This window comes from Monopterus albus, unplaced genomic scaffold (genome assembly GCF_001952655.1).
Source record: "Monopterus albus unplaced genomic scaffold, M_albus_1.0 scaffold29.1, whole genome shotgun sequence".
Classification (NCBI taxonomy): Eukaryota; Metazoa; Chordata; class Actinopteri; order Synbranchiformes; family Synbranchidae; genus Monopterus; species Monopterus albus.
The window spans coordinates 787,157-798,717 of NW_018127909.1; the positions used below are offsets into that span (position 1 = coordinate 787,157).

The 11,561-nt window shown below is 42.3% G+C and overlaps 1 protein-coding gene across 1 annotated transcript in view; it reads left to right on the forward strand.

Annotated features, from left to right (window-relative positions):
* maml3 (mastermind-like transcriptional coactivator 3) overlaps positions 1-6,210 on the forward strand; it is a 116,426-nt gene extending 110,216 nt beyond the window's left edge. Inside the window, exons 5-7 of the mRNA XM_020596199.1 lie at positions 1,854-2,117; positions 3,534-3,612; positions 5,105-6,210. Coding sequence (XP_020451855.1) covers positions 1,854-2,117; positions 3,534-3,612; positions 5,105-6,210 — 1,449 coding nt within the window. The remainder of the gene's footprint in view (positions 1-1,853; positions 2,118-3,533; positions 3,613-5,104) is intronic.
* The last annotated feature ends 5,351 nt before the right edge of the window (positions 6,211-11,561 follow it).

An 11,561-nucleotide genomic window follows, 5' to 3' on the forward strand; every position in this document is an offset into this window, starting at 1 on the left:
TGAGGCTTTGGTGCTTTCAAAACATATTGAGTACAGTGGTGTGTTAGACTCCAGCCAACACTATGATTCGCTGCTGTAATCCTGCTTTTGCTGTTTCACTCTTGCTCTGCTGTGTGGCTGTGTGTGGTAGTATTTTTATATGTGCAAACACCCATTAACTGGCCTGAATCATTGTGTCTCCTCCTCTTGGGCCTCTCCCCCTCTTACTGCCAGGTTTAAACGATGGCCGCTCTCGTTCCCATGTCTAACGTTTAATAGATTCATAAATGCTCCCCACCCATTGGCCAGAGTAGGCCATTTCATCCAATTATAGATTAGCATACGGCTGAGTGCAGGAGGAAGTGCTCTTTATATGCTAATGAGGAGAAAATGTATGCAGCAAGGAACAACCAGTGCCCCAGTGGGAGGACTCAGGGTGGCCCGATGTGTTGAATCTTGAAGCTCTCCTGTCTTTTCACACTAATACACAGACTCCTGGACTGTGCTGTTACTATACTACTATATGTTTGACTACAATGTATTACCTATTTACTAATGCACAGTGTACATATGTAGGCTACATAGGTCTTATCTTTTATTCCCACTCTTTTACTCTATTGTTTTATTAACAGTAGCCTACATAGTACTTGAGCTTAACTTTTTCTACCTCATAGGCCTATTCTGCTCAATTTCTATTACTACTACCACTTTCTACTTATTTTCTTCTTTATTGCTTGTGATCCATCTGTCTTTCTGTCTAATAAAATAGACTGTGTAAAGGTGTAGATGCCTGAAACTCCAGGAGCAAAATGAATATGTGTTCCTTCTGTACCTGATGAAATGTGTGCCTTTCACTTGACATAAAAAGCAGTAACAATGACAGAGAGAGAATGTTTGCATAGAGTGAATTAGCTTTGTTATGTGCTGAAAACATAATTTAGCCCTTTTTTTCCTTCGATTTAAGGATAATAATAAGAATAATCACCTTTATTTGGCCAAGTATGTTACACACAAGGAATTTGTTTCCGGTACAGAACCAAGGCAGCAATCTGCGGCACCAACTGAACCAATGACTCTAACCAGTGGGGGCAACTTTAGCTACACATATGGTTAGCATAGACTTTAAAGCGATCATTTGACACTTTGGGAAATATACTTGTTTCCTTTCTTGCCAAGAGTCCAATGGGAAGAACAATACCAATATCATCTCTGGAAATTATGTAGGTACGTTTAGCAGCTGGTTAGCTTAACTTACAATAGCATAAACACTGGAAACAGCAGGAAACAGCTAGCCTGGCTCTTTGTGAGGGTAATAAAATCTGCCTACAATCAACTCTAAAGCACACTAACATGCTGTCTTCATTTTTTCCCAATACAAAAAACAGAAGTGTAAAAAAGTCAATTTGCCATTTTCTCAGGCAGTTATTGTGCTGGACTATTTCTTAGCTGGGAGCTGTTACCAGGCAACCAATGGAGTCTCCAGGAAGTTATAGTTATAACCAGATATAAGGTGAGAGGTGCTTGGTAAGCACATTTTGTTATCCTCAGACTAGCTGTTTTCCACAGTTTTTAGTGTTTGTATTACTGTAAGATAAGCTAACTAGCTGTTAGCAAAACGTACATACTTATGAGACCGATCCAGGCTAGCTAGTTTCCCATGTTTAGCTCATCTAAACTAACCTGTTGCCTAGTTGTAGCCTTATTTTTAACAGACAATTAAGAGAGTGGTCTCAATCTTCCATCTAACTCTTCACAAGAAGCCAAAACCCCCTTTTCACACCCATCAAACTCTTCCTTTAACTTGCTTAATTGGCAAGTGATTAATTTGCTGCTTAACAGTTCATCTGACTGAGTGTCCCCTCCTCTCTGTGCAGGATCAAGGTGTGGTGGGAATGTCACGACCACCGGGCGCCATTCCTCCTCCTCACCCCACTGGGGGCGTGGCCACAGGGGTGGGCCCCAATCAGGGGTCCGGTCCACCTCCGGGCTACGTGGGGAACCAGCAGCAGGCAGCCATGATGAAACAGATGATGGCACTGGAGCAGGAGAAGAGGGTGCAGATACACATGATGGAGCAGCAGAAACAGCAGCTCTTCAGAGAGCAGAGACAGCAGCAGCAGCAACTACTGGCTGAGCAGGTGAGCTTTATATAAGTCAATGTGCTTGTAGCATAAGGTTAATGTGTCTGTGTGGTGCTTGTGAAGCAAAAAGGCCCACGTGATTCATCTGTCATGCATTAAATTATAATTTTCTTGTGTGCATTGTTTGTTCATACATGTTTATCAGTGACTGCAGCTCTAACAAGAGTGGTCCACCATCTCTTCTTTCTTACTGTTGTCTGGTTGCATGTATCAATACCTTGAACTAGCCCTCTCTTTACTGCTTCTTTACTCCTTTTCATCTCTGCAATGCCTGCAGTGTGTGTGCATGCGAATGTGTGTGTTTTTGCCACATGCCTCCTGCTGTGATAATGTGGTGTTTTCTTTTTATTTCTCTGTCTGTGAGGGAATCAAGTGTTAAAGAGTTGTGAACTTTGAAGTTACCACCCACTATGTTGGTTTTAATTGGAACTGCAAAAACGTACACATACTCATAAATATAGGTGTCTGAAATGAGACACATCCTGCTGGGGTTTAGTGTATGTTGTTAATTGGATATCATACCTCTGTTTAAATGAGAGGCACTGTCTCCTGTCCAGGCACACATTCAGTAGCAAGGACCCAAGTTGCATATTAAGTTGTTTCATTTAATTTTAGGAGGTAGGCATCATGCAAATACTGTGCACTCATCTAATCATTCCATACCAGATCATCAGACGTGGGGCAACTTCTACTATACCAAAACATCTGCCCTACTTCTGCTGTACCAGATTACCTGTCTCACCTGTACTTTACTAACATCTGTGTCATCTTGACTTTGCCAGCATCTATCTACCAAACATCTGGCTTACTCCTACTGTACCAAACATCTGTCAAACCTAAATTGTACCAACATCTGAATGTATTTTACAAAACATGTCTTGGCTCTACTGCACCAGACATCTGTCTCAACTCTACAGTGCCATACCAAACCACTGTCTCACCTTTATTAGACCAATTTCTCTGTCACTTCACTATGTGATCATTTCATCTAACAAAATAACAAAGTTGTGGACCAAAAAATCATCTTGAGTTACATGATGTTGTTATATTGTGGATTTCACCGGTGTGTGAGTCCCTGCATGCAGACTATTTGATGCATGATTTTTAACCTAAATGACTTTAAAGGTTTCCATGTCTGACTCTGTGCACATGTTGTACTTTTAAGGAGTTTGCACACTTTAATTAATGCATTTAATGCCTGCTTGCTTAGGAGTCTTCTTCTCCCCAGTCTGCATACTGTAACGCTATTCAATTCTGTAAATGAAATCACTTGTCCAACTGTTTTTGCAGTCAGGTGTGACCCTGTCCTTGTGTCTATCCTGTATCCTGAATTCATGAAATATGTATGGAGTTACAACCTACACTTAACAATATGTGTGTGTGTGTGTGTGTGTGTGTGTGTCTGTGTTGCAGCTCCAACAGCAGCAGCATCTCCCCAGACAGATGAGCCAGGGCCAGAGGAACCCATACCCCCAAGTCAATCAGTACCAAAGTGAGACACACAAACGCATACATTCATTTCATCTGTGCAGCACTATATGCAAAGACACAAGAATGGCAGCACCTTAATAGATTTTCACATACACAAGGCAAGATCTGACCTAAATTGTTTAGCATTGTATTGATGACCACATTAGCGAATGGATTTTTAGTGAATCAGCATCTGGTTCTTTGCAGGGAATCCAGATTGTTTGCACAAGGCAGGCTTACAGACATGCGTACTTGATCTGCAACAAGTATGGTATATATGGTAGAATGCCAAGATATTTAGACAGTTAACAGATTTTACAGTTCACTCGCCACCATATTCACAGACAGATAGACATGCAAACAGATAAAAGCGTGTATGCAAACAGCAGCGTTGACAGAGCATCACCCTGAAATCAAATCTCGTTCTCTCTGTCTATGTCTGTCAGATACATCAGTTGGCACTCAGATGCTCTTCAGCCTCTTTCTGTCTTTCTTCCCCCCTCGCTCTCTCTGAAAAAAATGGAATATTCCTGTTCTGCCTGTTACCACGGCAACTTGTCTGTCCTGGATCCCCCAGAGTTCCGGTGAAGTCAAAGAGATGGATGAGAGGAGGGAAGTGGGAGCAAGGGGGAGGCAGTAAGAGGAATAGGTAGATGGTCTGGTAGGTAGAAGGAGAGGCTGGGAAGGCAGACAGAAAGAGACAGAGAGAGCAAGATGAGTGGGTGAGAGGATGATGGAGAGATGAAGAAAATACAGAGAGAGAGGAGGAGAGTCAAGTTGAAAGCCATTTATAGCCATCAGAGTCTGTCTGCAAGTCTAGGAGATAATGTGGAGAGGAAGAGGGGGCTTCAGCATCAAACTGTGGCCTAGAAATGTGACTGTTAGTTCGTCTCGCCTGCAGAGTATCAGTGAATTAAAAGCAGTGGTCATGCTACTGTAGAATCGCCATCACCACATACAGTATTCATAGTCACTGGATTTTTTTTAAGAACAGTACAAGAATAGATGTGGCTGATTAGCAGTGTTACATTACCTCCAACTCTTGTCACTTCCTGCTTACCTACAAGCCTGGAGTATGTCATATTCTTTGTTTTCATTGCTCTGTTGTAGTACCAGTCTGACCTGTGAGGTGATGGATTAGTGGATTGATGTCAGAAGTGGGTTTATTAGAGGATTTAGAGGCATTTTCATGATAGCAGAACTCCTCAGCTCTGCCACAACCTCTAATAGGAAAAAGTGTATTTTTATTTTACTGCAGTGAGAATTGAAGGGAAGTATTAGTTTCCAGAATAAACAGGTTGTCACAGAACATAAATCTTTGACCCTGCACTGAATTATTAGATCAATCTTATGTGCCATTTGGTGATTTAAGTAGCTCTAGTATACAGGCTTCAATGCTTTTTACATTGAAGTTGAGCTCCTTGGTCAGTTCTCTCTCCATATGCCTCTCTAATAGTTTCCCAACTCCACTGCCTCTGTTCTCTGTCTTAACCCCTCTGGTTCTTTTCTTCTAGGTCCTCCTCAGGATTTGGCATCCAGGAGCCAGGCCCTCCATAACATTCGGGCCACCCATCTTTTACAACAGCAGCAGCAGAACCAGCAGCAGATGGTCCAGATGAATTCTGTACAGGGCCAGGGGGGCGCTGTTTGTCCCCAAACTGACATAGGACTACCCTATGGCAACCAGGGGTCAAACCAGGGTTCCCTTTACGGACTCAACTCCTCCATGAGCCAAATGATGCACCAGCAGCAGCACCAGAGCCAAAGCGTCCAAACCTCCATGGGTCTTCCACCACAGCACAACCCCACACAGCAGGCAGGTGCGGGTCCTGGAATTGCAGGTATGCCTGGAGGCCCCGGAGGTGGTGGGGCTGGAGGATACGGGGGACCAGGGATGTTAATGAACTCCATGAGCCAGCAACCCCTCAAAGGCCCTCCCAATGCCAAAGCCCAGGCACAGAGACTGCAAAGCATGCTGGGAGCAGGAGGAGGTGCCGGGGGAATGGCAGCAGGAAGTTGGACACAGCAGCAAGGACAGAGTTTGCAGGCTATGGGGGGAGGAGTTGGAAGGACTACAGGAGGAGGAGGAGGAGATATGGTGGGGTTCACCTCGGCCCAGGGTTATGGGATGCAGCCGGGTCAACCCTCGCGCATGACCAAGCAACACTTTCAGGGCCCAGGTCAGAGCATGAGCCAGGGGATGAACCAGGGGATGGACCCCAGGGTGGGCAACCCAGCAGCAGGTATTGGCAGCCCTATGATGGGGCCTCACATGGGTGGTCAGCCCAGGACCAACCAGCCCCGGCCCATGGTCATGAACCAAGGGATGAACCAGGGGGTGATGGGCCAGGGGATGACTGGGATGGGGGGTTTTGGGCCAGGCCCTGGGGGGCCAGGAATTGGGGCAGCGGGAGGAGGAGGAGGTGGACACTACGGACCAGGGGGAGTCGGGGTTGGAGGTCAGCCACAGGGCTACCAGAGGACAGCCAATCAAGACATGTCATCTTATGGTTATGGGGGCGGGCCCTCAGGTGGAGGAACCTTCGGACTGGGCGATGGCTCAGGGGTAGAGCTGGACTCAAGCGATGGTTGGATGGAGGAGTTTTTCCCAAGCCAATAGCCAATGGGGAAATTGGAGATGGTTTTTACTGGATGAACTAAAGATAAAAGTTGGACAATTGCTAACACCTGAGAGCGTCATACGAAAAGGATGACATGACGTGGTCTGGCATGTTTTTGTTTTGTAAAACATGAGCAAGCTTATAAAGGAATTCTTGTAATGTTTTGTGCGCGCGTGTGTGTGTGCGTGCGTGCGTGCGTGAGATGGAGAGAGCAATCATTATGTCTTGTGGATATTAATGAAAAACCAATATAGAGATTAAAAGGTGTGTTTTATTAGTTCCCCTTTTTCTCCATGGAATGAATTTTTCTCATGTCCCAGTGTTTGAAAGCGAGCCCCGTTTACACAGCAGCGCTTTGAGCCTGAGCTTTGGTAGGGGCTGATTGAACACCGCAGCCTGATGAAGAGGAAAGAAGACTTGTACTCAAGACAGCAATTATTTGTGTTTGTGCCACCCAGCTCAGTGCTTCAGATCTCTCAACTATGTGAGGAGCTGAAGGGAGTAGAAAGCACTCTCAACAGTCCCATTTCCTCTCTTAAATTTGTGCGCCTCCCCCACAAACACTCCTTTGTCTGTATAAATTGTGAACATCACAACAAAACAAATTATGTTCCTGTATTTTGGCACAGAAGCACACTCTGCCCTCTAGTGCTACTGCTAAGCAACTGACCTTGGTGTCATTTTGCAGGGGGGGTTCATTTCCTGTGTGTGTAGCTGTGGATGACGAGCAAGCATATAGAGGAAGACAAAGAGAGTGAAAAAGCAGAGAAACAGAGAGAATAGGCAGCTAAAGCAAGCACTTGGACTGAGACGCGTACACAAACATATATATACACAAACCAACAAACAGATAAATGAGCATCAGCCCGGGAGAGTGAGTGGATGTGTGAGAGGCAGCTAACAGAGCTAATATTACATTAAACCTTCTGCCTGTGTGACACAAACCACATCACATGCATCAGGCTGACACCAAGCAAAATGACTGCTGGGCAATGAATGTATTCAAGCACCACAAGTGACTTCTTCTTTTTAAGGAAAAAAAACACTCCTTGAAAACCCCACCCGCATTGTTTTGTTTGTTGCTGTGTTTTCTCTCTAACAATGATGCTGGTTGTGTCTTTGACAATTAAAAGGAAAAAAAATTAAATTATCCTTCTTTTAGCTTGTGTTGTCTTTTGAAAATCTGTTTGTCCTCCTGTCGCAGCACAGCCTTCCCTTCCATTGTGACTCGGCTGGTTGTCAGTAACTGTAGCCTGCTTTACATCGTGGCTTCTCCTGTACCACAGCTATAAAATGCCCTCGTCCCAAACTAGAACATAACTGTGCTACACTGTAACACTACTGTGAAGAAATACAAGTTGTCCCCTTCCAGTGCTTTACTAGGAAAATGAACCACTGCTAAGCCTTGAGTTTGTTTATAGACATGATTGAAACTTCACACAGCTGCTCAGGCCTAAAGGGTGATGATGGTTAGCATTACAACAATCAGTGCTTCCACTGAAGTCAGTGTCTCCCCTTCCCTGAGTAAACTGTAGACTTTACTCCCTGGCTTTTATTCATCATCAAGCTGTCCACTCTTGCCCTGATGTTTGAGTAATAAATATGTGTCACATAGGTTTAAATACTGTAGTCGTTGGTAAGATAACACCTTACCTCTCTAACTGTTTTGTGATCTTGGTTAAAAGAGGAATGAAAGTGTGTCTGTACATGCATTACTTTGTATTTAGCTCATCAGAGTGAAAGTCTGGAGAATATGCTGTAATCAACAAACCAAAAGGCCTTCTCTGTAAACTAACTCTTTGTCATCAATGCATTTGTTGTCATGGTTGTTGGTGTTGTATAATCCAACCCTTTAAATACAAACTTTAATCACCGCGCCCATTGTCCTGTAAGTGTTGCTGCATTTGGTAGCAACCACAAATGAGGTTCTATACTTTGGCTTTTTTCATGTTTGGGGAATAGAAGTCCTCCGTCTCACTGTGTGGAGCCTGAAGGTCAAGGGCAGGCAGACAGATGTTTAGGGTTGTAGCATTATCAGGGGAAGATAAACTCTTGGATTTTTTGAGCCTTCCATGTGCAGGAAAATAGAGGAGTGCTCCACTGCTCATGCTTCCAAAACGTACAGATGCTAGTCAAGTACTCCAAGCAGGCTCAAATATAAATTCTGAGTGTTGGACCAGTGAAATGGAGCCAGTGTGTATGAAAACACCAGGGGCTTACCACTCCAAACAGGAGGTAGAAAGGTAGAAAAACATGTCTGGGTCAGTGTTAAGGTCACAACCCTTGTGACCTTTTTTGTCTTTTTCAAAGTAAGGGTATGTGGTATGGCTTAAAATCCCTTCAGGAAGAGAAAGGAAGCTTCCTCCAAATATTATGTACTGGGACCAAGTCTGTAGACAACATTTTAACAAAAATTGCTGTTGATGTTCTTCGTTTTATTTTATTGTTTTTTTTTTTTGTATTGTTTTTACTGGTGCTCACATATATGTGATTATGAGAAAAACTATATAAAAGATAATGGCAATTTGTAAATATGTTTTTACAGGTTTAAATACATCAGATAATACAGTCTCTACTCTGTAAAGAATTTACTGTTTGTTGGAAAAATAGAGAAGTATTTTTATTTTGAAGTTTTTTGGTTTCATTTTTAACCCATCTGAGCTATGCCATTGCACTTCAGACAATGTCTTACTACTAATTTGTATTGTAAGCCTCCTGTCTTTCCTGCCTTTTTTCATTTGTTTATGTTTTTTTTTCTAGTTTGAGATTTGACTTGTTCTTAAGCAGTGCTTATTTCTTTTTATCCTGTACAGAATTCTGAAATGTTAACAAAAAATAATTACAGATACTTTTTTGGTTTGTTTTTCAAAAAGATTCAATAAACAGAGAATGATTCTCACTGATCATATTAAATGAAAATTTGTGTTGTGAATTGAGTTCATTTGTTAGTGCAGTCATTAGCTTGTTATCTTGCTTTAGTTAACCTACTGTTATAAGAGTTTATATAGTGGTCCTTCAGTGTCTGGGTGATTAAATATACATAGGTATATGGGAAAACGATTTTTGAGCCGCAGAGTTTTTTTGTTGCAATACCGCAAGTGGCCACTGAAACAAATTAGCAGCAGGGGTAAGTGGTGGTGTCGTATACAGTTCTCGTAATTCATCCAAGTCCATGTTAAACAAACACACACACAAACTCTGGACCTACCCATGCACTGCACATGCATGGACACACTCATCTCCCTAGAGAATGTGAAGATAGCTCACACTGTGTTGAATGTTGTGACGAGTACTCCATTTTGGGAGGAGGTGTTATTTGGCTAAAAAGTTGCTTAAATTGTTTAGATCTCACTTTACTGGCTATGGTAATTCAGAATGGATAACCTCAGCTGACTGTAACTAACTCACAGCGGACCTAGAGATCCCACTGATGACAGCAACAGACACTCAGTTTGGGAGCTAATGCTAGCTAGCAACTGTCAGCAGCTAACACAAACACTGCAGACGAATTAGTTTCTGTCCTGTCTGCTCAAACTGGACACTGAAGTGGACACATGGATGTAGCTACTGTATGTAGCTGAGTGGGATAGTATTTTTTTTTAACTGTGTTGGGGAAACTACTTTGAAAATGTAGCTTCACAAACTATCAATTACTTCACACTGGAAGAAGTTAAGCTACAGCAAAACTGCTCAAACTGGACACTGAAGTGGACACATGGATGTAGCTACTGTATGTAGCTGAGTGGGATAGTATTTTTTTTTAACTGTGTTGGGGAAACTACTTTGAAAATGTAGCTTCACAAACTATCAATTACTTCACACTGGAAGAAGTTAAGCTACAGCAAAACTACTCTGGAGAGAAATGTAGTTTGGTAAAGTTACTTAGAAAATAGTTCAAACTACTTGGTAAAAAGTTATCAAACTTACAGTGTACATGTGATACAAAGCTATAACAAAAGAAAACTCAAATGCAAGCAGAAAATGACACTGAGTTTATTTACATGAGGCAAAACACTTACTCCTAAACAAAACAATCACATCTAGGCTTTTCACAGTGACATTATATAGTTCTTGTACACAAATTATATAGGTGCACCTTGACCGTTTGACTGTCTTGAGCGCTGGTCTAAAAATATGAACCTGTTGTGTTACTTGCCAGTTTTGCAACATCTGACTTGATCTTATGCCTTTTAGACCACATGAGCAGCTTGAACAATGGTCTAAATGGGCAAGACTACATCTCAGAACAAAATCTTTTGTTTGTACTGTATGTCACATGAGGAGTCTTTCGATGTTCTTATCCAAAAGACGGTTAGGGTTAGAGAAGCAATGGTAAAATAAAAATAAAAAATCATTCCCTTCCTTTTATGGCCCAAAATTACACTGCCCAGCCACTTTAATAGTCACACCTTTACAATTGTATGCAATTAAATGCAGAATTTCCACCTTAACATTTGTGTTTATGGAGCTCAAAATGTTTAAGTTCTTGGTGAAATTGTCATAAATGTGTAAATTCAATTCTATGTTTATTATTGAGGGCATAGTTAACCTCTAGAGTCCCTGCGTCCTCATATTATATGATGGATAATGAGGGTGATCACCCCAAAATGGCTCATTTACTCAAAATTCAACATGGCATGACAACTTCACATTCGCTATATGCTACATGTGCAACACTCTAAATATGAAAAAAGAAAGTAAAAAGGAAAGTAAAGGGAAAACTCTTAGTAAGTAAAATGTTTAAATGTGTGCCCACTCACTCACAAAAAACAGTGAAATAAAAAAATCTGATAAATAAAATATATTTGTGAAAGATAAAAAGGAAAAGTATCACTTGGTGATTATGGCTCATTTCAAGGCTCCATACACAATAGCACTGTGTGCATAGACTGTATACGTACCCAGTTAGTCATTTCATTTCAAGGTCATAAGACCGATGGAGACAAATGTGCACACACATTCCTAAAACCAGACAGACTAACTGCTGCAGTAATGTTTTGTCTAACACACCAGATTAGCATAATTAGACTTGCATATGCTAAAGAGCAGAGCCTTAATTCTGTCTGGCAGTAAGAGTGACGATGAATCATGCGCTCTCTGTTGGTGTCAGCAGACACACAGACAGACCACACGCAGGGCAAGGACCTTTTTGTTGTAATTCATCTTTTTCACAATCTAGCTGTTTCAAGCTCACACTTCCTCATCTTCTCTCGGCCACGCCCCTTGTCTTCATCTCTTCTCTTCTTCATGGTCACCTTCGTCTACCTCACCTCATATTCCTGCAAAATCTTTCATTTCCTCTCCCCCTAGCTGTCCTGTTTCCCCTCAACTCTCTACCCCCCCCCCCGCC